Source organism: Aspergillus heteromorphus (genome assembly GCF_003184545.1).
Source record: "Aspergillus heteromorphus CBS 117.55 chromosome Unknown BO70scaffold_6, whole genome shotgun sequence".
Lineage (NCBI taxonomy): Eukaryota > Fungi > Ascomycota > Eurotiomycetes > Eurotiales > Aspergillaceae > Aspergillus > Aspergillus heteromorphus.
Window position 1 is genome coordinate 822,302 of NW_020290411.1, and position 24,081 is coordinate 846,382.

The 24,081-nt window shown below is 52.5% G+C and overlaps 8 protein-coding genes across 8 annotated transcripts; 3 read left to right on the forward strand and 5 right to left on the reverse strand.

Moving 5' to 3' along the window:
• Window positions 1-426: 426 nt before the first annotated feature.
• On the forward strand, window positions 427-3,410 carry BO70DRAFT_421537 (uncharacterized protein; the record flags this gene model as incomplete). Its single annotated transcript, XM_025547536.1, has 3 exons — window positions 427-564; window positions 636-1,326; window positions 1,441-3,410. 3 exons carry the CDS (start codon window positions 427-429, stop codon window positions 3,348-3,350), a joined length of 2,739 nt encoding a protein of 912 aa, XP_025401525.1. The 3' UTR covers window positions 3,351-3,410.
• Window positions 3,171-4,760, reverse strand: BO70DRAFT_427558 (ribosylnicotinamide kinase). The gene is made up of 3 exons (XM_025547896.1): window positions 4,538-4,760; window positions 4,241-4,434; window positions 3,171-4,153 (listed from the first exon to the last, which is right to left on the reverse strand). The coding sequence occupies exons 1-3, from the start codon at window positions 4,732-4,734 to the stop codon at window positions 3,471-3,473; spliced, it is 1,074 nt and encodes a 357-aa protein (XP_025401526.1). The 5' UTR covers window positions 4,735-4,760; the 3' UTR covers window positions 3,171-3,470.
• A 424-nt stretch (window positions 4,761-5,184) lies between these two features.
• BO70DRAFT_378236 (DEAD/DEAH box helicase) lies at window positions 5,185-8,864 on the reverse strand (the record flags this gene model as incomplete). Its single annotated transcript, XM_025545253.1, has 3 exons — window positions 5,185-7,688; window positions 7,776-7,991; window positions 8,048-8,864. 3 exons carry the CDS (start codon window positions 8,862-8,864, stop codon window positions 5,260-5,262), a joined length of 3,462 nt encoding a protein of 1,153 aa, XP_025401527.1. The 3' UTR covers window positions 5,185-5,259.
• A 1,063-nt stretch (window positions 8,865-9,927) lies between these two features.
• Window positions 9,928-12,772, reverse strand: BO70DRAFT_360272 (putative HMG box transcriptional regulator). Its single transcript, XM_025542739.1, has 3 exons — window positions 11,925-12,772; window positions 11,701-11,846; window positions 9,928-11,647 (listed from the first exon to the last, which is right to left on the reverse strand). Exons 1-3 carry the CDS (start codon window positions 12,376-12,378, stop codon window positions 10,193-10,195), a joined length of 2,055 nt encoding a protein of 684 aa, XP_025401528.1. The 5' UTR covers window positions 12,379-12,772; the 3' UTR covers window positions 9,928-10,192.
• Window positions 12,773-15,302: 2,530 nt separating this feature from the next.
• Window positions 15,303-16,860, reverse strand: BO70DRAFT_199094 (uncharacterized protein). Its single transcript, XM_025538573.1, has 3 exons — window positions 16,433-16,860; window positions 15,639-16,372; window positions 15,303-15,571 (listed from the first exon to the last, which is right to left on the reverse strand). The coding sequence occupies exons 1-3, from the start codon at window positions 16,673-16,675 to the stop codon at window positions 15,487-15,489; spliced, it is 1,062 nt and encodes a 353-aa protein (XP_025401529.1). The 5' UTR covers window positions 16,676-16,860; the 3' UTR covers window positions 15,303-15,486.
• Window positions 16,689-17,813, forward strand: BO70DRAFT_199113 (uncharacterized protein). Its single transcript, XM_025538574.1, has one exon. The coding sequence runs from the start codon at window positions 17,046-17,048 to the stop codon at window positions 17,616-17,618; it is 573 nt and encodes a 190-aa protein (XP_025401530.1). The 5' UTR covers window positions 16,689-17,045; the 3' UTR covers window positions 17,619-17,813.
• Window positions 17,814-18,931: 1,118 nt separating this feature from the next.
• BO70DRAFT_287631 (40S ribosomal protein eS6) lies at window positions 18,932-20,226 on the forward strand (the record flags this gene model as incomplete). The annotated part of the gene is made up of 6 exons (XM_025539247.1): window positions 18,932-19,036; window positions 19,201-19,273; window positions 19,441-19,461; window positions 19,537-19,635; window positions 19,718-20,036; window positions 20,130-20,226. The coding sequence occupies 6 exons, from the start codon at window positions 18,932-18,934 to the stop codon at window positions 20,224-20,226; spliced, it is 714 nt and encodes a 237-aa protein (XP_025401531.1).
• A 2,153-nt stretch (window positions 20,227-22,379) lies between these two features.
• Window positions 22,380-24,068, reverse strand: BO70DRAFT_360278 (ribose-phosphate diphosphokinase). Its single transcript, XM_025542740.1, has 4 exons — window positions 23,840-24,068; window positions 23,671-23,762; window positions 23,224-23,596; window positions 22,380-23,159 (listed from the first exon to the last, which is right to left on the reverse strand). The coding sequence occupies exons 1-4, from the start codon at window positions 23,908-23,910 to the stop codon at window positions 22,733-22,735; spliced, it is 963 nt and encodes a 320-aa protein (XP_025401532.1). The 5' UTR covers window positions 23,911-24,068; the 3' UTR covers window positions 22,380-22,732.
• Window positions 24,069-24,081: the final 13 nt, after the last annotated feature.

Genomic DNA, 24,081 nt, shown 5'->3' on the forward strand with positions numbered 1-24,081 from the left:
TTCGATTGCTATTCTTTTTTTTCTTCTTTTTTTTTTTTTTCCCCTTTTTACTTCCTTCTTTGTTATTTCTATGGTTTCAGGGTTTGGGATCAGCAATGAGGGACGACAGATGGACGACGGATGGACGGATTGCCTTCACTGTACATATAATATTATTCACTTGAACCACCAGAATTTGACTGCGAGGCGGGTGGTCTAATTGCTCCGCCGCTCGCTGCTTGCTTTCGTTCTTCCCTAGTTCTTCGCTCCTTCCTCCCCCCGCCCGTGTCTTCGCTTTCACCTCACCTCACCTCACTTGCCTCATTCTTCCCCATATTTCCCATTCGATCTAACCTGCTTCCTGTTGGTCTCTTAATCGGTGTTCTCGTTTTCGATCCTATCTTGGGTAGCTCACCGCCACAGCCAGTCAGTCACTTGCCCCGGAAAATGGCCACGGCGACGTGTCCAGGTGAAGATGGCCCGGCCTCTCTGCCCCAGCCGTCCCCGGATGTCTCCCGTCTGGAGATCCAAGGGGCCTGGAGTGGTGACCCCAAGGAGCCCGTGCACCTCAAGATATCTATGGTGGTAAGTGAAATCGTCGTCTTATGTAGCTGCCTTGGAGCTGCCGCTGATTGAGAGTTTCTTGCCTCCTATAGGCCATGTGTGTACCAAACTCTCGGCTACAGCTTCTTAGTCTCAAGTCTCCAAGCGTGTCTCTTGTGAATACCCATCTAGTCCGGAGCGAGTCCAGTGAATCGAGTCAAGGCAATCACTGGGACTCAACTTCCCCCCACAGCCCTCTGTTTGCTTTCTCGCCTTCAGCATCCGGTGACCCCGATTTGATATCTCCTATGAATGCTGTTGGCAGCTCCCATGGATCCACTGTCGCGGATACTGGAATCTCTGCCGCAACCCATGACGCGTTACCCGCAGCTCAATCCAGCCCGGAGGGTCGATCCGAGCACTCGATTCCACCCTCTAGCCTGCACTCGCCATTCACACCGGGCTTACATATTCACTCTTCCAAATATAAGACGTGGATGAATCTGCAGAGTCTTGGGAAGCGAAGTGCCGCAGCCGCTTGCCTGACGGATTCCGAGTGTGGTTCAGATCATGAGAAACCAAACAAGAAGGAGCAGGAGCTCGATCCGTTCAGCGACGCAGCCCCCACCAACCCTGAATGTACTTCTGAGCCACGGACGATCTTGAAAGGATCTAGTAAAGCCCCGTCGGTGATATCTACACTTTTGACCAATAATCCGAGTATGCTTGGCTTGATCCCGAAGCCTGTGACTCGGTCAGAGCAATCACCAAAGGAGGTGGTTTCAGATTTGACTTCCAGGGATAGTGATAGTCTTTCCAGCCATACATATGTCGTCGTCACATCCCCTGTCAAAGTGAAAGCTGGAACAGACGTTGGGGAAGCTGATGTTGTTACCACTACGCCGTCTGGTGGTTCAGATGCTGTTCTCACATCATCAACACCGCAGTTGAGCATCAGTGATGGAGAGTTACGCGCTGCTGGGGACCCAGTATTTCCTGAGCCTACCTGCGACCTACCAGTGGCTATGACGCCTCGCAACCCGGCTACTGGCATCCAACCAACCTCTGAGAGTACACCATCTCCCGAGCATGCGGACGAGGTTACTCCCAAACCATCAAACCGCATACATGAGCACTCCCCTGCGGCAGAGTCGGTGCCTATGCTCTCGACGAGTAATTTGGGCAGCACTTCCAGTCGCTCACATGTCGGTCTCGACACTAGCAACCCCAAGAAGAAGACTACCACTGGCGAAAACATCCTGGCTGCAAGTCTTGGTACCCCAAGGCAGCGCCTAAAGATCACCATACCACCAAGTACACCAGTGGGATTCGCTTGCAGGCAAGAGACTTCCACATGTTTGAGCAATCAGTCAACCCACTCCCAAAAATTCTCCGAGCCTCGATTCAAACTCTCCCAGGGGATCTTGTCAGTGAAATGCCCTTCAAATATTCAATCGGCCCTGTACAAGCTGGTCGTCACCATATCTGTCTACTTGCGACAAGACAAGCCGAAGGAGTGGAATGAATTGGTGATACGAGGGCTTCCCCAAATGGACATTGCCGAGAGCGGGTTCCTGCTTTTCCGCATCCCGGAAAGCTGCGGTCTCGAGTTCCGTACGACACAGCTTCGGCGACACAAGATCGTGGAGAACTGTTTCTTTGCCGAATTCGGTCACACAGCAGAACTTCGGCTTCCAATTCGCAGGTGCAGCAAGAGTTTCTACGGCGATGTCAAAGACTTCACGCTGAACCAAGAAGTCAGGTTCAATCATATGGCGATCCCTGGTACAGGAATGCTTTGGGTGAAATACGACATGGTTTGCTCGATCAGGCTTTACAACCGTTGCTTCTGGGCCGAAAAATGTCGTGTATCCCTTATCGTCGATGGGGCGCCAGAGCACTCTTTCCTATATGAGCTCAATGCGGCTGATTCTGAGGATGCTACTCTACATAGAATATCTCTCGACGCGAATGAGGATACCCCCATTGGTTCTTGCAACATTCAGATTGTTTGCCCCCCAAAGAACCTGGACTTGTTCTGCCTGAGCTGGATGGTGAAGCTTCCCTTCCACCAGGCAACTGGATGGCTTCCAAAGGTCTATCCAGCGCAGTCTCGTACCTGGGAGCATAATAAGTCCCAACTTCGACATCCGCTTGGAGATTTCGAATGTAAATCCGAGCGATCTCCTTGCACTATTGAAGAAAGGATCTCAAGAGACGAAAAAGAGCCCAAGAACGAAATCATTACTGAGGGTGCTACGGCTGGTCTTGAAGGTTCTGTTCCGCTCGCAACTGACCATGAGGCGTTGAGTGAAAGTCTGCCGACTAATGACGGTCAGGAATGGGGGCGTCTCGCACTGGCGATGATGTCCGGGCTGGCCTGCTTCATTTACTTAATGACCTGGGTTTACTCGATGATCTGGGCGAGTAATGCTTCACTCACCACTGTGACTTGGCCACACAAAGCAACATTTACTGTCATCTTCCAAGGGGCGGACGTCCCGCGTATGATTCAGAGTGGGATGGCGCCTTGGCCCAGTTACACCGGGCAATTGGCTGAAATACGGGGTAGTGAAGTCGAAGTCGTCCTTGAGCCTACTCAGGAGTTCTTTGCCGCTTCTGCAGATTCAAACGAACGGGAGTCGATTATTGGTGTTGAGCCCACATCCACTACAGCAGACTTTGGACCTGAGTGGCCAGTGGCAGAGGAAGTACCTAACGTCGATGCACCGCGTGCGAAGCAACCCCTGGGCTTCCGAGACAGGGTCGATTACTGGCTTGGATGGCGAGGGCCTGTTGGTAACGACCACGACGGGGTGTATCGCTAAGCGGCGTAAGAATGCCGGTCAGCTAGTAAGACAGCAATTCTGGGAAACAGACGGGTAGGAATAAGAACACTGCATCCAGGTAGAGCACAGATAATGGAGTAGAAAACGAATCATGAGACTCTAGTTTCTATACCCTCGTTGCCACTCTATCCCTTCTATATGCTTCAAGACCTCCTCGACCGCCCACTTCAAAATATCCGCCATCGGCGTGCCTCCCTGCCCAGGAGCAACAGTAACACCGGCATCTGTCCTCAGCTTAACGCCCTGACCCACGAGTCTCACCAACTCCTGCGTATCCGCACTGCCAAAGACCGTCTGCGAGACACCCTCCTCCTCCGGCAACAACAGCCACGCATGATCCTGCACATAATTCGGCCACACAATATCATCCACGTAGCCCGGGGGGTCCGTCCAGAAATTCTGCGGTGGCCGATCATCCTCCGCTTCCAGATCCAGATCCAGATCCACCTCCTCCGTTCCCTTCCGCTCTTCTTTCTCCTGTTCCTGTTCCTGTTGTTTGTCTTTGTCTCCTGAATCCACCGACGGCGCCGCCCCAATCGTCACATACCCACTGCGACTCTCCCTCCGGGCCTTGACGTTCTCGTACCGCGCGGGGAGGAATAGTCGGGCGTCCATTTGGTCGTGCACGGTGCGTAGGCCGTGGGTGTGGTTCTGGTCTTCTTCGCGGGGGGGTGCGAATAGGAGGAAGCCTTCGAGGAAGACGATTGTGTGTTGGGGTTTTTCTTTTTCTTCTTCCTCGTCTCCTTGTCCTTGTTCTTGTTCTTGTTCTTGTTCTTCCTGACCTAACACTTGTCCCTCTCCCTCTCCCTCTCCCCGCCCCTGCCCCTCCAACCCAAACAAAACCCCCCTCACCCCCTCCCTAACCTCACCAATTATCTCATCCGACACGCCCGAATCCCCCACCTCGTTCAAATCCTCTTTACTCCGCAGCCGTGGCGGAAGATGTCCGTGCGCGCGAATATACGACAGCGAGGCGGAGAGGAACGGGATATCCAGCGCCAGCAACGTATCCCAGTTTTGGATTGTGGTGGGGGGGTCGGTGGGGAGGGTTGTGAGGGGGATTCTGGTTCATCGTTAATGGGTTTTGTTTTTTTTTTTTTTTTGTGGTTATTATTGGGAGTGTGGGTTGAGTTGAGTTGAGCTGGGATGGGGCGGAGGGACGTTACTTATCATCCGAGTGATAAAAGTCATCTTCGTGGACGATGAATGTCCTCAGTAAGGAGGGGTTGAGATGCGAAAAGATGGTTTGGAGGAGACGCGCGAGGGTGGTTTTGCCGCTGGAGGAGGGGCCGGAGATGCCGATTATGGTTGTTTTGGATTGGGGTTTGGATTTGGGGGTTGCTTTTGTTGTTGGGTCTGGCATTTTGGACCGGGGGAAGGAGAAGGAGGGGTGGGTGGGGGGTTGTGATTGTGATTGTGGTGTAGATTGGGTGGTAGATATATATGATATGAGGTGAAGAAGAAGGAGGAGGAGGAGGGGGGGGGAGGGGAATGAGGAGAAATAATGGTAAATGGTGGTGGTGGTGGTGGGGCATGTGGGGCGGGCTTATCTGATGGCTGATCGTCGGACTCGGAGTTTATTTGCATCGGCCGGCCATGCTATGCACGCAATGCATGGATCTACGGCGTCGGGTCGGGTGGTACGGCTTGTGCGGTGCTTGTGCTTGTGCTTGTGTTCGTGTTCGTGTTCGTATTCATGTTCCTGGGTTGCATGTGGTAGTACTTGATTTGCTTTGCTTTGCTTTGCTTTGCTTTTTCATTGGTCGGGACTATGAGTACATACTATATCTTTCTAGTACATAATTTGATTCTCCTTATCCATCATCCCTCATTGATAATAGGTACATAGCAATGGGGTACATTGAGCGGTGATACAAGTTCCTCATGTCTAGATCGAGCCCCTAAAAGGGGAGACTCTCTTCATTCCCGACGCGTTCCCTCCTCCGTCATGTGCAGTGGTGGAGTCGAACAAGGAAGGACGCATCATCGGCAGCGGCGAAGCCCGGGGAGGAGACCGGCTCCAGGCCCGTGGAGGCGTCATCAGGATACCCTCTGGTGTGAGAAAGCTCAACCCCGGAGACATGGACGTCTTGCGTCGCTTGGGCGTGATGAGATCCGGCTCGTCCGTGCTCTCGCCTAAATCCAGGGGGACAGGGCGTTTGGGCTTGCGCGGCGTTGAGCGTCGTGGTGGCGGCGGTGGGTTGGTATTTCCCTCCTCGTCGTCGGGGATGGCCAGTTTGTGGCGGTCGAAGAAGCCGGATGGGTGATTCAGGTATGCGATGCGAGCGGAGTGCTCGTCTTCGGGCATCGGGATGAAGCGCTCGTTCTGGATGATGGTGCTCATGGTGCTGTCATCGAGGAGGTCCCGTTCCGCGTGCTGGATCTCGCTGTCGGACATCGCTTTCCTGCGCCGCAGCATCTTGTCTTCGAGGGTGTCCTTGAGGACGAGAGTCTCGACGTGCACGGGCCGCGTCTGACCGATCCGATGGGCTCGTTTGATGGCTTGGCTTTCGACGTTGGGCTGCCATATAGGGTTGACGATGAAGACGCGCGAGGCGTTGGCGATGTGCAGACCGTGAGATGCCTGGCGCAGGTCCATCAGGAGGACGCGCACCTCTTCGGAGTCCCGCAATAGAGCGAGGTATTCGGCTCGGATGTTCGGTTTCAGGGTGTTTGCATAGATGCGGAAGTCGACGCCAAGGAGCTCGAGGCCTTCCGCGATCCAATATGCGGCGTTGTTGTTGTCGTAGAATATGATGATCTTCTCGGTTTTGTGCAGTTCCGACACTTGGTCGAGGAGGTAGGTCAGCTTGGCGGATGCGGTGGCGACCACTTTGGTCTGTGCAAGAGGTGAATCGGCCGGTAGGGTTTTGAAAAGTCCCTTGGAGTATGCCTTCTTCGGCGAGTTGGTTGTAGCGGGTTTGTCTGGGGTGGTCTTTTTGGGTGCTGTGTTGTCCCCTTCTCGCCCTGACAGCTCGCGACGCGTCTTAATCCCTGCGCCAGCTAGGCCCTCTGCTGGGTCGTACGCGTTTAGATGTTTTGTGACGAATTTCTGTGCATGACGGGCCTGAGTGATGCCGAGGAGAAGAGGCTCGTGGTCTAGCATCGAGGAATCAACAGCCCACATGCTCCTGGCGTACGAAGGAAAGCCCTGGACGAACACTCCAAGCTCGTGCATCCTCTTAAAGGCATGCCAACTTCCAGACTCCAGAGCCTTCTCTGCGATCTGGATGCCTTCGCGCAAGGTTGCTTTGTCATCCTCGGTCATTGTGTCCAGGTGCTGCTTCATATAGTTCGAGGCGACATCCACCGTATGCGAGATATCCCCGTCCGAGCCAGCCCACCAGAATCCCGCCTGGCGAAGGTTGTTAATCACGAGACTAAGATGCCTCCGATTGCGAGGATTGAACATGTAATCTTGGTCTTTGCGCTCTGAAGTAATTGCATTGACCGCAAGGATAAATATAAACAGATTCAGACTCAGTTTATCGTAAAATGTAGGCTCGAGATACACGACTTTGTTGCGGAGCGGGGGAAGAGGCTTCTCATTACTGATAACCTCCAGACGGTGCCGCACAACCAGCCCCTGCAAAGTGGCTCGGAGAGACTGTGCCTTTCGGCGTCTGCCATCATTGCCAACAGGCTTGATGTATTTGGTCCAGTTGGCGGGGTCATTGGCTCGAGAATTCGACCATGGCTTCAGATTCAGGAAGTCGATCACGATGTATCGTAGCTTGTCGAGATCTTTGAGCTCAGCGTCTAGAGTGCTGCCCGTCTTCTTTCTACCGCGAAGCGCGGCCGTTGTGGCTTCTGCGAAGTCTGTGTCGCTTGTCTGAGTCTCCTGCGAAGCCAAACTAACCTCAACTCCATACAGACCGCTGGATGGGGTTCCCGATACGATCCACCGGCGCTCGACGTGCAGTTGGTCTATAATATGAACCATGTTCGTCCGATGGCCGGTACCAGCGACATTGTGGCCTTCGTCGACAATGATCCGGAGCCAATGGACCTTTGTCAGGGGAGAGTCTTCAGGTGTGGTCAAGGCCCGCCTGTTATGGACCACTTCGCCCGCCTCTCTCTCGAACCGTATCCTCGAAAACAGAACAATGTCGTATTGTAACAGGTCATCCGGGGAAGGAGTTAGATCAGAACTAGTCCGCAACACGAGCACCTTGAGACCGTCCGTGTGAGTGGCGATTTCACTCTGCCAGTGACTGACCAGATTAGGCGGCGCAATGATCAACGTCCCCGAGCAAAGACGAAGCTTCTGATGCGGCGGCCTGGGATACGCCACGCCACTTCGACCTCTATGTCTTGCTGGCGGTGGAGGTATAGTATATTCGCCACGGTGTCTCTCACACGCATCCGTACATCGTGTATATTTCCTGTCGTATTCAGACGCACCATGACGGCTCAATGGATCGAAGTAAGCTTTCCACGGTAGGGAGAGCCGGCCTGCTGCGGTCGCCGCCATCTCAACGAGACTTCCAGTCGTTCGACGGACAGGATTCTTCATCTCTTGATACTCTAAGGGGATCTCAGGGAAATGACCACGCGTCGCTAGAATGACAGCCAAACAGATAAGAGTCTTGCCACAGCCCATGGTTTCCGCAAGAATACCTATCCAGGTTAGAAAAGACCATTCACCACGCCGTCAGCAGGGGCAGAGAACCTACCTCCGCAAGCCTCGGAGTACATTTTCTTCTCCCGAAAAATACTCCCTTCCTCCCTGTCATAATAGTACTCCTGACCCTTCGGGCTCTTGAACGCCTGCAACCGCGGATCCAGCATCTGCGCGGGCTGCGCTTCCCGCTGAACCATCGCAGCCGCCGACCGACGCTGATACGGATACAGCGACGTTCTGAGGCCCAACACGCCCGAATAATCCGTCCCGGACTCTTCATCTCCTGGATCCGTCACATCGAGCAACTCCTTCATGGCTTGTCTCGCAAACGGATTCCTCATACTCTCCACGCATGGCTCCGGATCCCTCAGCGTATTGAAAATGTACCACAGCGACTCGTCCTCCGGCCCGCTCGCCAACCCCCCCGTACCCCTCTGAATCTGATCCAGACAACCCTTCCCCATCCACGCCTCCGCCGAGCTATCAATCCTAGTCATGACGACCTTGAGCGCGCGTCTCAGCGCCGTACTCGACCGCGGGATGAACTTGCGCCCGATATCATCGGGGAGAACATAGACTCGGACGCCGCACCATGATGGATCGTCAGTATAGGGGAAGGTTTCGGTCCGGATCCAGTGGTGTTTCTCCAGGCTAGCGATCTCTGCTGATGGGAAGTCGTCCGCTTCGACGACGGAGTGGGTACCGGCATCTGGGTTGCGCTTTTTTAGGACACCAGCGGCGATGCAGATGTCGAGTTTCTGCAGCAGTTCGTTCTTTTCCACCTGTATGCTGTCTATCGGAGACTTCTTGATTGTGGATGTCTGTTTGAGCTGGGGCGACGGAGGTGTGGGGGTTGAATCCGCCGTCATGGTGACAGTGGTAGTGGTAGTGGTGGTGGTGGATTCAACGCCAGGATAAGGATCGCTCGAAGATACAATCACAGCGTCACTGTCCTTCATGGTCGCGTCACAGCGTGTTTCTGAAGCCGATGCCTGCAAACAAAGAATAAGAATAAGAACAAGAATAATATAATGAGAACATAACTCCATAAACTGATCACTTCAAAGCTCTGCGCGCGCACTTGCAACAAAAAAAAAAAAAAAAAAAAAGACAAGACAAGACAAGAGCGCAAACACAAACTCCCAAACAATCAAGCACAAGAAACAGTTAAAGAAAAAAAAAAGAAAGAAAAGAAAAGCCAGTCTGCCTGCCTACCTACCTCACAAGCCCGACCCAAAGATGACACAGCACCAGGACAGCCGTCATCCCCAGTGACCAACATATTATTGAATATAATATGATGCTGTTGTTGCTTCACGGCCTCTTGGTTGCGCCACGAAAACGACAGAATACCAGCAGGCAACCAACCAGTTAACCATTCATAGTGAGGTGGTTATGATATCATCAGTGAAGAAGTGCAGTCAGGTATAGCGCGACACAATGTGGAACACACCCGGACCAGTCCCTGCAGGTGATGCATCAATTGAGATTGAAAAGAGAGAGGGAAGGGAGATGGTAGTGTTTAGTAGTTAGTTGCTTGCATTGAGTCTCTCCCGATACGATAAGAAAAGAACGCGGCCCCATCAGATGCCACCATCGAGGACAGGTGATTGGCGGAGATTGGTCACCGCCTATCGACCGCCGCTTTTCCTGTTCGGGTTATATTGGCTGGCTCATTCGGGCTCATGCCTCAGGCAGAGAGTTCCGGTGTCACAATGACAGATCAGGAGGGATTAGAACAGGAAGGTGAATGCAGCCAGGCAGATGTGTGTTACATGGGTATCTATGCTGTGCTAGGTAAATTCGGAATCAAAAAAAAAAAAAAACGTGGGTGGTTTTGATTATTCCTAACACAACATTTATTCACAATGAGAAGGGGCGGGAAGCCGGTTGCAGTTTAGTTAGAAAATATATATAATATGTAATAGTAGTATTTGCTATCCAAAGATGGAGTCAGTCGTGGGCTTTGCTTGCTTGCATGAACAAAAATAATAAGAGCGACCGCAAAACACAACAACCACTAGCCCAAATCCAAAGCCAGAAAGCGCAGAACTTCTTGCCACCAACGCCGACGAAAATTAAATCATAACTTCCAACAAGGTAAGTACATAGAGCCACTCCTATATGTTCCACGAACAATGCCAAAACGGACGGCGAGAGAGAAAAGTATGAAACATCCACACCAATGTACACTTTCTTATTGGGTGAGGAAGTCCTCGATCTCAAATCCGACCCTCTTCAGAGACTTCTCTTCCAATTCGCTGGGAGACGACGTGGTTTTGCGCAACACGATCGTTCGCGCGTCCTGCAGGCGGATCTCCACGGGGGTCCCGCCCACACGTTCTAATTCTTCTTTCTCGCATTCCCGGATATACACGGTGATGTCTGGCCCCACGCACGCACGCCATAGCGATGCCATCCACTGCCAATGGTCCAGCGGCGCATACGAATCCCCGATCGGGACGGAGCAGGCAAATGCGTCCGCCGTGGTCAGTTGGTACCGGGGAACCAGCGCGACGGGGACGGTAGCGCCTGGTCCCATCGAAACTGTCGAGACGGAGCCGTTATCACTCGACTGTTCTGGCGAGTTGATGTGCAGGTCTGCAGTCTTGGGGGTGATGGTCCTTGGCGACAACCCCGGGGTGGATTCCTCGTCCACCGACTTGGCCTCCGACGACGCGCGCAAGGGCTTGACGAAGCTGACGATCTCATCGGAGATACGGTGCCATGACGAGATGATGTTGAGGTAGTCGACCGTGGCGTCTCCCATCTGCTCGGAATCCCCCTGGCCCTCGCGCGAACGGACCTCCGGTCCCCCGAAAACCCGAGTCTGATATTTGCCTTCCTTCTGAAGCGTGGTGTTGAGGAAGTCGACCATCTGCTTCACCAGAACAGGATCCTGCCCATCCACCGCAATCACGGCCCCACGTCGGAGTGACGGCCCATCGTGGTATGCGGGGGTCAGTGGAGGCGATATCTTGGCGAGGACCTTGATTTTATTGAGAAATGGGATGGTCATCACTGTCGCCTCGATGCTGGAGTCGGTGGAGAAGGGAGTCAACGGCGTGGTGGCCCCCGGGGCATGGATGGTCGTCTGCAGTGGGGGGAGCTTCAAACTGGGGTCCGGCGGAGTATACTCCTTGACGTTGCGGATCGAGCGTATCGGCGGTTGGAAGCGCAGGTCTAGACCGCTGGGGCGGGGCGTGTACGGGGACGGGGGGTATGGAGACTCGGGGCCCTCGCGATGGGGCCCGTACCCTATGCGATGACCCAACCGCCGACGCTTGTTGTCGGGAGATCGACCCCCGTTCTCTTCAAACTCACGCTGGCGAGGAAGACATGACTCTCCGTCGACATTGACCTTGATGAGGCTGGGACGAACGCCGCCTTTGCCTCGACCCTGGTTACTCTGCGCTGTGCCGGCTTCGTTCTGTGCCGGTGCCCCATTGAATGTCGAGGATCTGGGAGTGAAAGGAGTTTCGGGTGATACCGGTGGGTTCATCACGCGTCCGCCGCATCGACTGCAAACAGTGGAGCCCGGGGGGTTATGGCTGATGCCAGAGGATCCGTTTCGTAGGTTCCCATCGCGGCCATAGCGGCGAGGCTGATACCTGTACTCGGGATATTGTTGCTGATGACGAGCTTTCTCCTCCTAGTGAGGGTTAGAGGGTCGATCGGAGGCCAATATGGGGGCAATCTACCTACCTCCGCAAGTGCCTTCCACTCATCCTTCGTCTCCTGTGGAAGCTTTCTCCATTGCTCCCCTATGATCTTGGAGATGTCGGGGTTGGCAAGACCCGGATTCTGCGCTACAACCGCCGCTTGGTAATGTTGGCGATATAGAATAAAGGCTGGTTTCACTCGGTTAGCCCATGATTCACCGGCCTCCGGAGGGAAACCACCGTCCACCTTGCTCCAGGCTGACTTACCATTTCGAGGCCTTGGGATCTTAGGATCTGGCTGACAGAGACAGAACTGGGTAGCGGACTCTCTCGGGGTGGGAGCATTCGATTTGACCGGGCTTGATGACGTCGAACGTTCCGACAACGTCGGGCGCTCACGAAGGGGAATGGCCTTGACGGCCAAAAGATTTGAGGGCTTCGGGGCATCAAGAGACGGGGATGCCAGCTTGTTCAACGCAATCGTGCTTTGGTTGATCATATGGACCTGCGGCAGCCCGCTCAGGTACCGGCGAGGCGCCCCTCCCACCGGAGCATGGTCCAAATGATGATGGCGGTCCATGGAGACCTTGGCCATCACTGCGACTTTGGAGGAGACGTCGTCGTTCATGATCTTGTGCTCGAGGAGATTAGTCGACCGGGCAAAATGCTGTTCATGATGGTTAAGGGTCGGAGGCCTGGGGAGAACTCGGTCGTAAGACATTTAAGGACGCGGGCAGAGAGGCGGGCTTCTTAGTGGAATGAGGAAGGGAGGGAGGGTCGTGCGAAACTGAAAGAAAAAGGGCCAGTGGAGGGATGAAAGAGAGGGCGAAGGGTGTGGGTGGGTGCGAATTAGGTAGAATTATAGAGCAGCGGGTTTTAGAATAGGAATAAAGAGAAACCCTTGGAGGGAGTGAAAGAAAGTAAGAAAGAAAGCCAGTATAAGGTTATAGTAGTGGTGGTAAACGAGGCCAGGCCGAGCGGAGCGAGCGACTTTCCCTCGTGCTTGTGTTGCCTGTGTGCTGCTGGTGCTCGTGCCTGCTGCTGCTTGCTTGCTTGCTGTGAGGCAGGGTATTTTTGAAATGGCTTGTTTTATGATTTCAATCGAGGCGATGGACTCTTTCTTTCTTTCTTTCTTTCTTTTTTGTTTGGTTTGGTAGGGTGATAATAATCCTGGGATACTATTATTTGGTGACGACAGGGACCCCTGCTGGTCTGGTAATTTCCTTTTTAATTTTTTTTAATTCTCTTTTCTTTTCTTTTTTTTTTCTCTCTTCCTCGTTCTTTGACAATGAGATTTCCATTCAGACCGAGCCAACCAGGCGGGAGGGAGGCGCGTGAGATAAAGCAGGGTTTGGCCTTTCAAAGTGCTTTGTTATAAGAGGGATACTATCTTTGGACACCCTGGAGCCTGCCATTGCCCCTCCCTCCTTTTCACCACCTTCCAAAGGCTGGGTCCCGATTTCTTTGTCCCATCGGGGGTGGATGACCCAAACCCTCAAAGCATCCATCGTTGGGGTGGTGGGTGACAAGGGGAGAGAGGGAGAGAGGTGGTGGGAGGAGGGAAAGAGTGGAATGAATCCCCACCCGAGACAGTTGGGCGGTGGGAATGAATGAAACCTCATCATCTCATCGAGGTGGGAAAGGATACATCAGGCGTAGTAGTACGACTGGGGAGAGTGGATGTACCTGGGGACCTTCCACCCTCGGAACGAAGGTACCGGCGAAAGTGGGCAGTCAGTGGGCACACTGGGCAGATCCGTCCCAGCCCCAGGCCCCTGGAGACCCTAACTAACTAACACTGACACTAGACACCCTAACAACAACGGGCTAACAGTGACAGTACTACTGCTACTGCTAACTCCCAGTCTAACCCAGTAGAACGAACACTAAGAACGTTAACGAACGAACCATTGCGGGGTGAGTCAGCAGGGAGCGCGGGAAATGGGCCCGCCCAGAGCCATCCATGATCGAGAGGTGTCTCTGTCTGGCTAAAACATGGCGACAATAAGAGTAGATAGATCCTTTCCCCAAGTTGTCAGTGTATACTAACCAGGTACGGAGCACGGAGTACACAGGGAGTAGCACCTCACCTCCAAGAACAACTGCGAGTACGAGCAGAGCTACCTATTACCCAGCTAGGTAGGTAGTAAGTAGGTCGTAGTACTCCGTATAGGTCGAGTCGCCGACAAGTTACGAGGTAACTCAGGACATGGGGAGAGTGGATGCCAGACAGGTTATTGTTTCGATCCTTGGGCTCTTGAGCTCCCAGGTTTCCTTTGTCTGCTCGGCGTCGACGCATGCGGTGGCCAGCAGGGATGCCCGCCAATCACCGCCCATGCCACCCAACCGACCCCGGTCATTGGCCCCCCTGCCAATGTGACACATGCGCAAATGGTTTTGATTGTCTTTTTCTGCCGCCTGGCGTGCTGGGCTCTTTGTGTGCTTGCCTGCCTGCTTGCTAGGTACCTTAGGTCGGTAGGTAGTATGGACTGATTGTATGGCTTGCTTGCCTCGACAAGTTTGATCCTGTCGAACCACTGCAACTCTGCGTGCCAAAAGTCCGTACTCCGTCAATCAGTTTAGTCCCTTGGTCCCTTGGGGGGCTCAGGTCAGGGAGCTAGGTACACCCCCATCCCCCCCCCCATTATTTCCCCCCAGTGTCAGTGGCGGTATCCTGCGCTACGGAGGACCCAGCCCGCCAAGGTACTTTTACCTAGGGAAAGTATGGCTAGTGACAGATCTTCCCGAGAATGACAGCAGTTCAGCCCCTCACGAACAAAGAAACTGGCCGGGTGAAAGAAACCGATCGGAATTGCAAAAAAGTTGAAAAAAAAGAGAAAAAAAGAGAAAAAATAAGAAAAGGGAAAAAAAAGGAAAAGGAAGGAAGGAAAACACTAAACACTAATTCGGAATTATGTACAGTTTATCCATGATCCACCGCTACAACTAAACCCCAGTATGTACCAGCCTCACTCCCACCACCATCAATCACCTGTCATCACCATCTTCATCACCATCACCACCCACTAGATACCCCTGCTCCCCCCCAACCATCTTCAAAGAAACCCACCCCTCCCTATGTACGGGCAGACAGGGTCATGTACCATTATCCCAAATCTGACCCATAGTTCCCCCGATCCACTGGAGAGGTTCACGTCGGGGAAGAGAGGAGGCCATTGACACGTTGATGTTGCAGGTGGCTCCTTCATCCACCCCATCCATCCATCCACTCATCCACTCGTCCGCCCACAACTCCCCCCTGGCTGGAAGTCGGGTCGATCTTCCCTGTGGCGATCCCATTCCGATCCCTGCTCCATCGCCATCGTTACATACAATCGAGCTCACCGGATGGGGCGGACGGACGTCACTTTTGTTCTCTCTTACTCTCTTTCTCTCTTTCTCAATGAGACATACCACCTTGGCCAGTCCCTCGTTCCTGTTTTGGTAGATAGCCACCACCATCCGAGACCTCCCTTCGTGATTCGAAACAGCGGCTAGGTCCTCCACCGGATCCCATCCGGGGGGGCCACTTGTGCTGTCATTTGTTCTGCCAAAGTTCGTGAGAAAGACATGGTCTCAGACATCACAAGACTTGTCCGGGGATGCGATCCCGGCCCCTCCGTCTCTTTGTCGCCCGGGTCCGTATGCAGTATGCTGCGTTTGCTGGTCTCGGGAAGCAGCCGCCGTGGTCTAATCATCTACAGAAGACACCTCCGCTTCCTTGCACGGCGAGTTACGTCTTAAGGTGGCAAGGGCAAAGAACAGCATCGGCTGCATTTTGGAACTTTTTTTTTATTGCGCTCTTGAATTTGATCTGAAAGGAAAGATTTTACCGGAGCCACATCTCTTCGATCCCGTGGAACACTTCCGTGCCCAGGAGTCGATGCGCAGAGGGACCGAGGTGCATGGCGTTCCTGAAAAGATGATACGGTCAGCGTGCGAACGAGTCAATAAGTGCCAACTATAATGCCTTGTTCTTACCAGAATAAAAATTTCTCCGGGTGGTCGCATTGCTTCGTGTCTGACGTCACCACCCACTGCTGCGTGTGTTGGATGCATGCGTCGTCAACGTTCTCCCAGCCGGGATCCTCGTTCTTGCCCAACCCATTCGACTCCTCGATTCCGGCGGCAAAGAGCTGTCTGTCGCGGATCTGATCGGCCAGGAACGAATTAGTGTCGAACAGATAAACCGTGCCATTCTCCCAATTCTCGGCGGAATTCCGGAGTTGCCCGTTCCAGTGCTCCGCGATCCGGACGGCCTCTTTGTGCTTAGCAATCTGCGGCTCCCCTTGGTCCCTATAGGCCGGCAGGAAGGTTACATCCGGGGCCAACGTCAGAATGATCTTGAGATCGTTGCTGCCCCAGGCGTCGGCCAGCAGATTGAGTTGATCCATGATGATTCCAACACTGCGGTCGACCGACTTGGCGGCGTCGTCGTACTTCTGCCCGACTACATTCCACAGGTCCCAGACCCCGAACGAGACGATCACGATAGTGCGATTCTGGCGCATGGCAATGGCATCGGCGTCCATCTCTTTCATGGCTTCCGTCTCGGCCCACAACCAGTTGTGGACCTGGGCTTTCATGTCGGCCAAAGGCGACTTGTAGAGGTTGAGTAATGAGCCCGACAGCTGGGTGTTGTCGACCACGGAGCCAATGTAGTCCCCTTTCATGGACTTTGCAGTCTCTGCGAGGTTCTCATGGTGACATGAGAACTGGGCCGGGAAATTAGCGAGTCACTCCAATCACGCCGACGGGCTCTAAGGAGGACTTACCGACGAGCAAAGCCATTCCGTCCAAACGGAACCGTGAAGTTCCGCGGCATTGTTATCACTCCACGAGTCTCCGAAGACAACCAGGCGGCGGTCGAATGAGGCTGCGACCTGGAAATCGGACGGCGGCTCATTCGTCAGGACTACCCGGCGGTAGTAATGCTGGGAGGCGAGAAACGAAGCGGATAGGAAGATGCTGAACACAGCCAAGGCGCACACGGTTTGAAACTTGCTGAAAAGGCGCATTGCGGCGGGGCATAAAGAACGGATACAAAGGAGGGACGGGGGGGGGCGAGGCAGCGAGAGGGCTCGCTGGGCTTCGCAGCGAAGCCGGTAGATGCAGGGCGATCGACGGGGATCTCTTTGTTGCGAGGTTTCACCCAACGATATGGCAGAGCCGAGGCGAGTCGGGGTTGGAGAAGCGGGATGCGTTTGACGAGAGATTGAAAGGGGACCGGGGGAGGCGAAAAAAGGAAAAAGGGAAGTCGGACGGTAGAGTCGCACGTAACGATCTGCGTCGAATCAAGCAGGGACTTCTTCCTCCCCTAAACAACCGGGAGGACAGGATGACCAGCCGGCGGTACCGTGCAGAGTCGGAGAAACTAGCAGCGGGTTGATGGAGATGACCGGCGACGAAGTGGGGACGGACTGGAGAACTTGGGCGGTGGTAAGTTCGATTGTTGTAGATGAAGATGCAGAGAAAGACGCAGAAGCAGAAGCAGGAGTCAAGAAGAAAAGGAAAATGTGCGAGGAAGAAACAGCGCGGCAAGAGGATGCCGGGGCGTTACGACCAGGCGGGTGCCAATTTCCTCATCGCCATAAGGCTGTCTGCTGTCTGGGTCTGGTTGTGGTTCTGGTCTGGCGTTGGCTGTGGCCGCGCGGCGACTTCGGGACGGCAACCAGTCGCGTGCGTCAGTCCCAAGTTCCCATCCTTCTCATCTTCACCGTGCAGATTAACGGAGGAGGAGAAGGAGGAGGGAAGCATGGCCTCGATTTCCCTTGGTGGATCTGCCTCGTTGACCTCGTGGGTTCTGCGAGTCGGGATTATTATTTATCAACCTCCCCCCCCCCTTGCTGCTGGGATGTCAGTGACAGTGACAGACTGTGTCATGAACACCCCTCATCTCCGCGGTGCCGCCACAGTCTGCCACTAGATCCGGTGGTACATTGGCTAGCGGGGATTTCGTGATCGATAACGGGTACTCCGTACGGCCTCAGGAGTATCTCTCTATCTATCTATCTGTCTAGTGTCTAGCATCTAGCATCTAGCATCTACTTAGCTAGCTGCTAGACAGAATATAGATAGATAGTTCAGGACTGGTGGCCTCAAAAGGCCCCGACTTGTCCGAGTCGACGGATCATCTCCATCCGGATTGGCCTCCATTCGCTGGCCACCCCGAGCGCAATATGCATCTTGATGAAGGAACGAGAGCTCAGCCGACGTGCTAGATAGTTACCGAATACGAGTCAGCGGTGTCTCCCCCTCCTCACCCCCGGTTATATCTCGCGCGCTCGTGGACCACCCTCATCAAATAAAATGGTGGTGACCCTGACCAGACCAGGACCAGCCTGGTAACTAATGGCGGATCTCCCCTATCCAGATGCGCTCAGGGGTGCGACTCGGCTTTTGGGTCTCCCTCCCACCACTCATGGGCCATCGCACTGGATTACGATGGAGACGCTTATTTACTATTACAATGTCTCCTGCATAAACAATGAACATGAACATGTGCACTGCCTGGGATACCTGGCCCTCTCAGCAAACACGATGATTGCATTCCCGACTACTCCGTCGACTCAGGACAGGCCGGAGTCCGGAGTAGCAAGCAACACTCGGGGAGGCGCAATGAGACGCGCAGACCAGATCGCTGGTTGCTGTGAGCGTCTGAAGAGGGACGCGTACCGTACATACTATGCTGTATGGCAGTCTGCTGTGTTTCCCATGCTGAGACATTCAGATTCCCGATTAACTTCGTGTGTAGGTTTGAGGTAGAACAGGGTAGACTCTGCTCCGTTTGATGGCTGTGTGATGGTCTCAGAGCGGGTTGACTTCAGCTTGTTCCGGGGGTAGAACAGTGAAGTGAAGGGCAAAAGTACTTTTGGGGGGGGAGGGATCCCCCGAGCATAGCTTCGCACATGTTGGAAGTTATACATAACATGTCTGGTGATCTAGATCCGGGGAAGTGTGTAAGTAGTTAGTTGTCTGGAAGGATGTGTCTATCTACTCCGTAGACCACCAAAAGGGAAGGAAGGAAAGAAGGAAGAAAGCGCCCGTGCTTCCCAAACAGGCAAGCGGCCAGTCAGGTGCCGGGGATGCTGACATAAGAGCCCTACCGAGGGCGCTAATCCCGGGCGGGCTAGTGGCCTTAGTCAGCCACCCACAGAGGGAAATCTCGCTACACCACCAAAAAAATCCCACGAAGCACGAATCCCCGACGACCTGAACCTCCTCGACCGTCGACAAACCCACGCCCTCCGTCTTGACCGCGCAGCTCCGTCAAGATGAAGCTCAACATCTCCTACCCGGCCAATGGGTCGCAGAAGATCATCGAGATCGACGATGAGCGCAAGCTCCGTCCCTTCATGGAGAAGCGCATGGGAACCGAAGTCAGCAACCCTCTCTCTATCCCCCCTTTGTGATATCCGACTCCCCCGAATACAACAAGAATGAAGAATAAAGAAGAAAGAAGAAGAAGAACTGGATACGCAAAACACACATATACATGAGACAGTGCAGAATGGCTGATTGGGGTACTTTTTTTTGGCAATAGGTTGTCGGCGACTCTCTCGGTGACGAATTCAAGGGTTACCTGCTCAAGATCACCGGTGGTAACGACAAGCAAGGTACGGATGGACTTTTGATTCCTTTGCTCTTGTTATGAGTATTTCTTTTCGCCAGGACTGGAAGGACTCCGGAATTCGAACTCGATATGGAGATTCTTTTTGGTTTTGGCGGTTCCAACGAAACGATCAACAAGACTCGATATGCTAACATGGACTGTTTTCGATAGGTTTCCCCATGAAGCAGGGTGGTATGTAACCGACCGACATTCCAACATTCAACAACAAAACAGCCAGCAAGAAAGAAACTCATCGATTTTGTCCAGTTCTCCTTCCTACCCGTACCCGCCTTCTCCTCGCCGATGGCCACAGCTGCTACCGCCCCCGCCGCACCGGAGAGCGCAAGCGCAAGAGTGTCCGTGGTGGTACGTTCATACCAAAGTGTTTTATGTTGGGAAAAAAATATGATATGAAGAATCAGTCGTGATTGACACGCTCTCGTTACAGCCATCACCGGACAGGACCTCGCCGTTCTCGCCCTGAGCATCGTCAAGCAGGGTGAGGGTGAGCTTCCCGGTCTCACCGACACCGTTGTCCCCAAGAGACTCGGCCCCAAGCGCGCCACCAAGATCCAGCGCTTCTTCGGCCTCGACAAGAAGGACGATGTCCGCAAGTTCGTCATCCGCCGTACCGTCACCAAGGAGGGCAAGAAGGACTACACCAAGGCCCCCAAGATCCAGCGTCTGGTCACCCCCCAGCGTCTCCAGCGCAAGCGCCAGCGCGTCGCCCTCAAGCGCCGCCGTGCTGAGTCTGCTCGCGAGGCTGCGTAAGTTCCAGCCCTGTTTATTTTTTAACACCTCAGTGTTTTTTCAAAAAAAAAAACAATCAGCCGGATTCTAACCAATCAATACAAACACAGTAACGACTACGCCAAGCTCCTCGCCAGCCGTGTCCACGAGGAGAAGGCCAAGCGTGATGAGCTCCGCAAGCGGAGAGCGTCTTCGATGAGGAAGTAAATGTGTTCGTCCGGGGGTTAATGGTCGGGTTTATTTACGTCTCTCTCTGTGTTATGGCTTTTTAAGGAAGTGAATTAAAAAGAAAGAAAATCCTCAGCGACGGGTATGAGGTCTCCCTTTTTTTTTTTTTTTTTTCTTGTTACCTAGATGTTTCCACAACACAGCAGAGTAAAACGAAAAAGAAACCCCTCCAGAACAAAAAAAAACATCATCCTTGGAGCGAGGCGCAAAAGAGCGAAGAGTGAGGTAGGAAGAGGAGATAGGGAGACAGAACCTGGCGTCTGCGGGGATCGAGACTTTGGGCGTGCCGATAATTGTCTTATTCCCACAACCCCCTCCCCCCCAAAAAAACTTGAGGAAATGCATTATTATCTCTCTCCATCCTTCCACGTAAACGTGGACCAAAATGAAATCGGGCAAAAAATGTTATAAAAAAGAGACTTTTTTTCTTTAGGTATCTTCTTTCTTTTGTTTCCCCTTTTTTTTTACCCGTGTCCACGACTTTCTCTCCAGGGGATGGATGGATATCATGGTTTCGGTTTTCTGTTAGACTGTCGGTTTATCTGTCTGTCTTGCTTTTCAATGAATGAGAAAACTTTTGTACTTCAATTTCTTTCAATTTTCAGATCTTGATCCTTGGTAGTACTACTATGCCGTATTTAATGCCCCTTTTTTTGGTCATACTTCATGCAGAGAGGCTTTGAGAGTGAGTGACACAGACCCTATTTCCAACGTCCGAGCATCGATTACTACCCGGGCGATAATAAGTGGATTGGATGGGTGAATGAATAATTAAGAGATTTAATGGATTGTGTGGTCGGTACCCACCGTCTGGATACAGTTGGAAGGATGAGTGGGCAGGAAAAGATCCCACTAGTTAGCGGTGTCTTTAACTAGTTCAAGTGCGGAGTATCGGAGCGGTCGGTGACATACTGTACTTACCTATAAACGGTTCTGTAGTCATTCTTGGCCTAGATACATTCCAGATGTATGTATCTAGAAGTACAGATATATGGATCATACTTATAACTGATAAACCTTCTCTTCTATCTACTATCTACTATCTACCTAACATGTGAAAACAAGTGTATACGGTAAGGTACATCCGTGCCTTAAATTAAATAGATGCGTATAGTCACTGCAATGTATGACTGTGATCAGATAGCTGCTCAGTGAGATCATACCTGTCTGTCTAATATCTATTTCGTATAGTATGCTAATCTATTCGCTACCATGAAATGAATTATCAGGATCCTTCTTTTTTGCCAAAGATAACCCGAGTAGGTAACTTAATATAATACATCTACAACATAACATGTCCAGGGGGAACTTATAGTACTTACGCACATAATATAGACTCTGTGATGTGGTATGAGTGAGATACATATATATGACAAATGTTCCAAAACATATATACAATCATAATATCCCCATATCCCCAAAAGAAATGACAGACCTAAATAAAAAAAAGAAAAAATAAAAAAAAGTCCGGTGTTTCCATGATATCTAGGAATCTTTTATTTCCTAGATCGGTATATCTCAGCGCTCGGGTACTTTTTGCTTGTTTGTTGGACTCGCAGGATCGATGTACTACTTACTATACGAGGGGGTTTGTGGACTAAGTAACAAGTACCAACCAGTTGCCTTGGGCTCGATCTACAATCTATTGCTAGTATAAATAACAGAATCCATGGACTACCGCGGCCTCTTACTTTACTATTTTGGTCCAGATAATGCCGGCATGTTATAAACACAATAAATGGGTTGGTTGAAGCATCCCTCCACATGAAATAGCCGGAAATATATGTCGGGAAGAATGGACAGCCGCAGCTAAACAGGATCGAGTTAGGGCTAGATCGTCTGCATAAACTGAAAAGTCTATCTAGACAATGGGATGAGAGACAGACAGCAGTAATATATATTTCCGCTCCTAGTAGAGGGAATAGATGGTAATCGATATTCGATCTACGGTACTTACTTTATGACTGGTGAATACTTACTCTACCGCAAAGACAAGATCTCACTCACATGATCCGCTCGTATATAGAACAAAAACAAAAAAAAAGGAAAGAAAAAAAAAGTAAGGAGCCACTGCCCCCAGTAATATATGTACAAATGCTTGGATTCAGCTGGTGATAGAAAGCCCAATGCCCCCACCCACCCAAGGCGCCGCTCAACTTTTCAACCCATCCATCCATCCATCAACCCTCCAGTGCCACTTTCTCAAAAGTTAACGTAACATATGCATCATAACCAATCATTGCGTTAAGAGTAAATATGACAGACTGATATGTCCATCCAGTCAATCAATCCCAGGGCTAAAAACAGCCTTGATGTCATGATCCAGTCTCTCTCAGAGTAGAAGTATCCGACTATGCACTACATAAAAAAAAAAAAAAACGAGGATATCGGCCTGCCTGCCTCCAGACAGCGACAGCCGCAACATAACAAACACCATCTTGAATCAACCTCTCCCCAGCAAAAACGAATTCCCCGATCCAGTCGCTTAGGCGACAGCGTGAGAGAACAGGAAGCTCACAGACTCGCCGTTATGCGTACGTCTGCAGGCTTCGGCGAGCGTGGGGCTGATGTCGATCGTCTCGATCTTGTCGCACTGCTCCTTCTTATCCTCGTGGGGGACGGTGTTGGTCACAACCACACGGCTGAGGCAGCTGTTGTTGATGTTCTCGGTAGCCTTGCCGGAAAGGATACCGTGAACGACAATGGCGTTGACTTCCTTGGCGCCGTGCTGCATGACGGTGTCGGCGGCCTTGACGAGAGTTCCGCAGGTATCGGCCATGTCGTCGACAATGATGGCGACCTTGTCCTTCACGCTACCGACGAGAACCATGCGCGAGACCTCGTTGGGGCGGGGACGTTCCTTGTGGATGAGCGCGAACTGCAGATCGAGACGGTCGGCGATGGCGGTAGCACTGTCCAATGTCATCGATTAGGACTGCATCTCTCAATATAAGATCGCAGGAATGGTCCGCTTACCGCTTGGCACCACCAGCGTCGGGGCTGACGATGATACAGTTGCTCACATCCAGGTGCTCCCGAATCCACTTCAGTATGCTAGGCTCGGCATACAGGTTGTCGACAGGGACGTTGAAGAAGCCCTGAATCTGACTGGCGTGGAGGTCCATGGTGATGACATGGTTGCAGCCGGCAGTCTGGAGCATGTTGGCCATGAGCTTCGCGGTGATCGGAGCACGACTCTTGTCCTTCTTATCTTGGCGCGCGTAGGGGAAGTTGGGGATGACGGCCGTGATGCGTCTCGCGGAGGCGGTTTTGCAGGCATTGATCATAATGAGCAGCTCCATCAGTCCATCGTTGATGTCATTGGGCCGCGTCGACTGCAAGATGAAAACTGCAGGAGAACGGACAGATTAACTCAGGGCCCTCTCGCGCCCGAGACTGAGCGGGTGGAGTGGAAGACAATACCATCCTCATCTCGCACACTTTCTCCGATCGTGACACTGGTTTCCTGGTTCGAGTATTGCAGAACCATAATCTTGGTCAATTCAATGCCAAGCCTGCCAGTTGACACCGGTGGTTAGCCCATGACTCGCAAGAGGATCAATGGAGCAATATCCAAAGCAGTAGCGCATACCGAGCAGCCACGAGGTTCGCAAGCTCGGGGTGACTGTTGCCAGTCAAAAGCTTGATCGAGTTGGTCGCCATTGTGAACCGGGGGGATGAGAGGAGTTGGATGAGGGGTGACGAGGGGGCGGGCGAAGGTGAGAGAACAGAGTTTGGAAGAGTTGAGAGGATGGCAGAGTCTGGAGATATTCAAAATGTAGGATTGATCATGCCCAAGAGATAGGAGACGCCCACCGACCGGAGAGGAGAGTG

Bases quoted from the DNA above. Each gene is read 5' to 3' on its own strand.
- BO70DRAFT_360272 (XM_025542739.1), bottom strand. From the start codon at position 12,378: ATGTCTTACGACCGAGTTCTCCCCAGGCCTCCGACCCTTAACCATCAT. The intron at 11,847-11,924 runs GTAAGTCAGCCT...GAGTGAAACCAG, and splicing joins GATCCCAAGGCCTCGAAATG to CCTTTATTCTATATCGCCAA. The intron at 11,648-11,700 runs GTAGGTAGATTG...AACCCTCACTAG, and splicing joins AGTGGAAGGCACTTGCGGAG to GAGGAGAAAGCTCGTCATCA.
- BO70DRAFT_427558 (XM_025547896.1), bottom strand. From the start codon at position 4,734: ATGCCAGACCCAACAACAAAAGCAACCCCCAAATCCAAACCCCAATCC. The intron at 4,435-4,537 runs GTAACGTCCCTC...ACGATGAACCAG, and splicing joins TTTTATCACTCGGATGATAA to AATCCCCCTCACAACCCTCC. The intron at 4,154-4,240 runs GTGAGGTTAGGG...GACAAGTGTTAG, and splicing joins CGTGTCGGATGAGATAATTG to GTCAGGAAGAACAAGAACAA.
- BO70DRAFT_360278 (XM_025542740.1), bottom strand. From the start codon at position 23,910: ATGGCGACCAACTCGATCAAGCTTTTGACTGGCAACAGTCACCCCGAG. The intron at 23,597-23,670 runs GTATTGTCTTCC...GTTCTCCTGCAG, and splicing joins AAGTGTGCGAGATGAGGATG to TTTTCATCTTGCAGTCGACG. The intron at 23,160-23,223 runs GTAAGCGGACCA...GACATTGGACAG, and splicing joins GACGCTGGTGGTGCCAAGCG to TGCTACCGCCATCGCCGACC.
- BO70DRAFT_199113 (XM_025538574.1), top strand. From the start codon at position 17,046: ATGGAGATGACCGGCGACGAAGTGGGGACGGACTGGAGAACTTGGGCG.
- BO70DRAFT_199094 (XM_025538573.1), bottom strand. From the start codon at position 16,675: ATGCGCCTTTTCAGCAAGTTTCAAACCGTGTGCGCCTTGGCTGTGTTC. The intron at 16,373-16,432 runs GTAAGTCCTCCT...TTCCCGGCCCAG, and splicing joins CGGAATGGCTTTGCTCGTCG to TTCTCATGTCACCATGAGAA. The intron at 15,572-15,638 runs GTAAGAACAAGG...TCATCTTTTCAG, and splicing joins CCGGAGAAATTTTTATTCTG to GAACGCCATGCACCTCGGTC.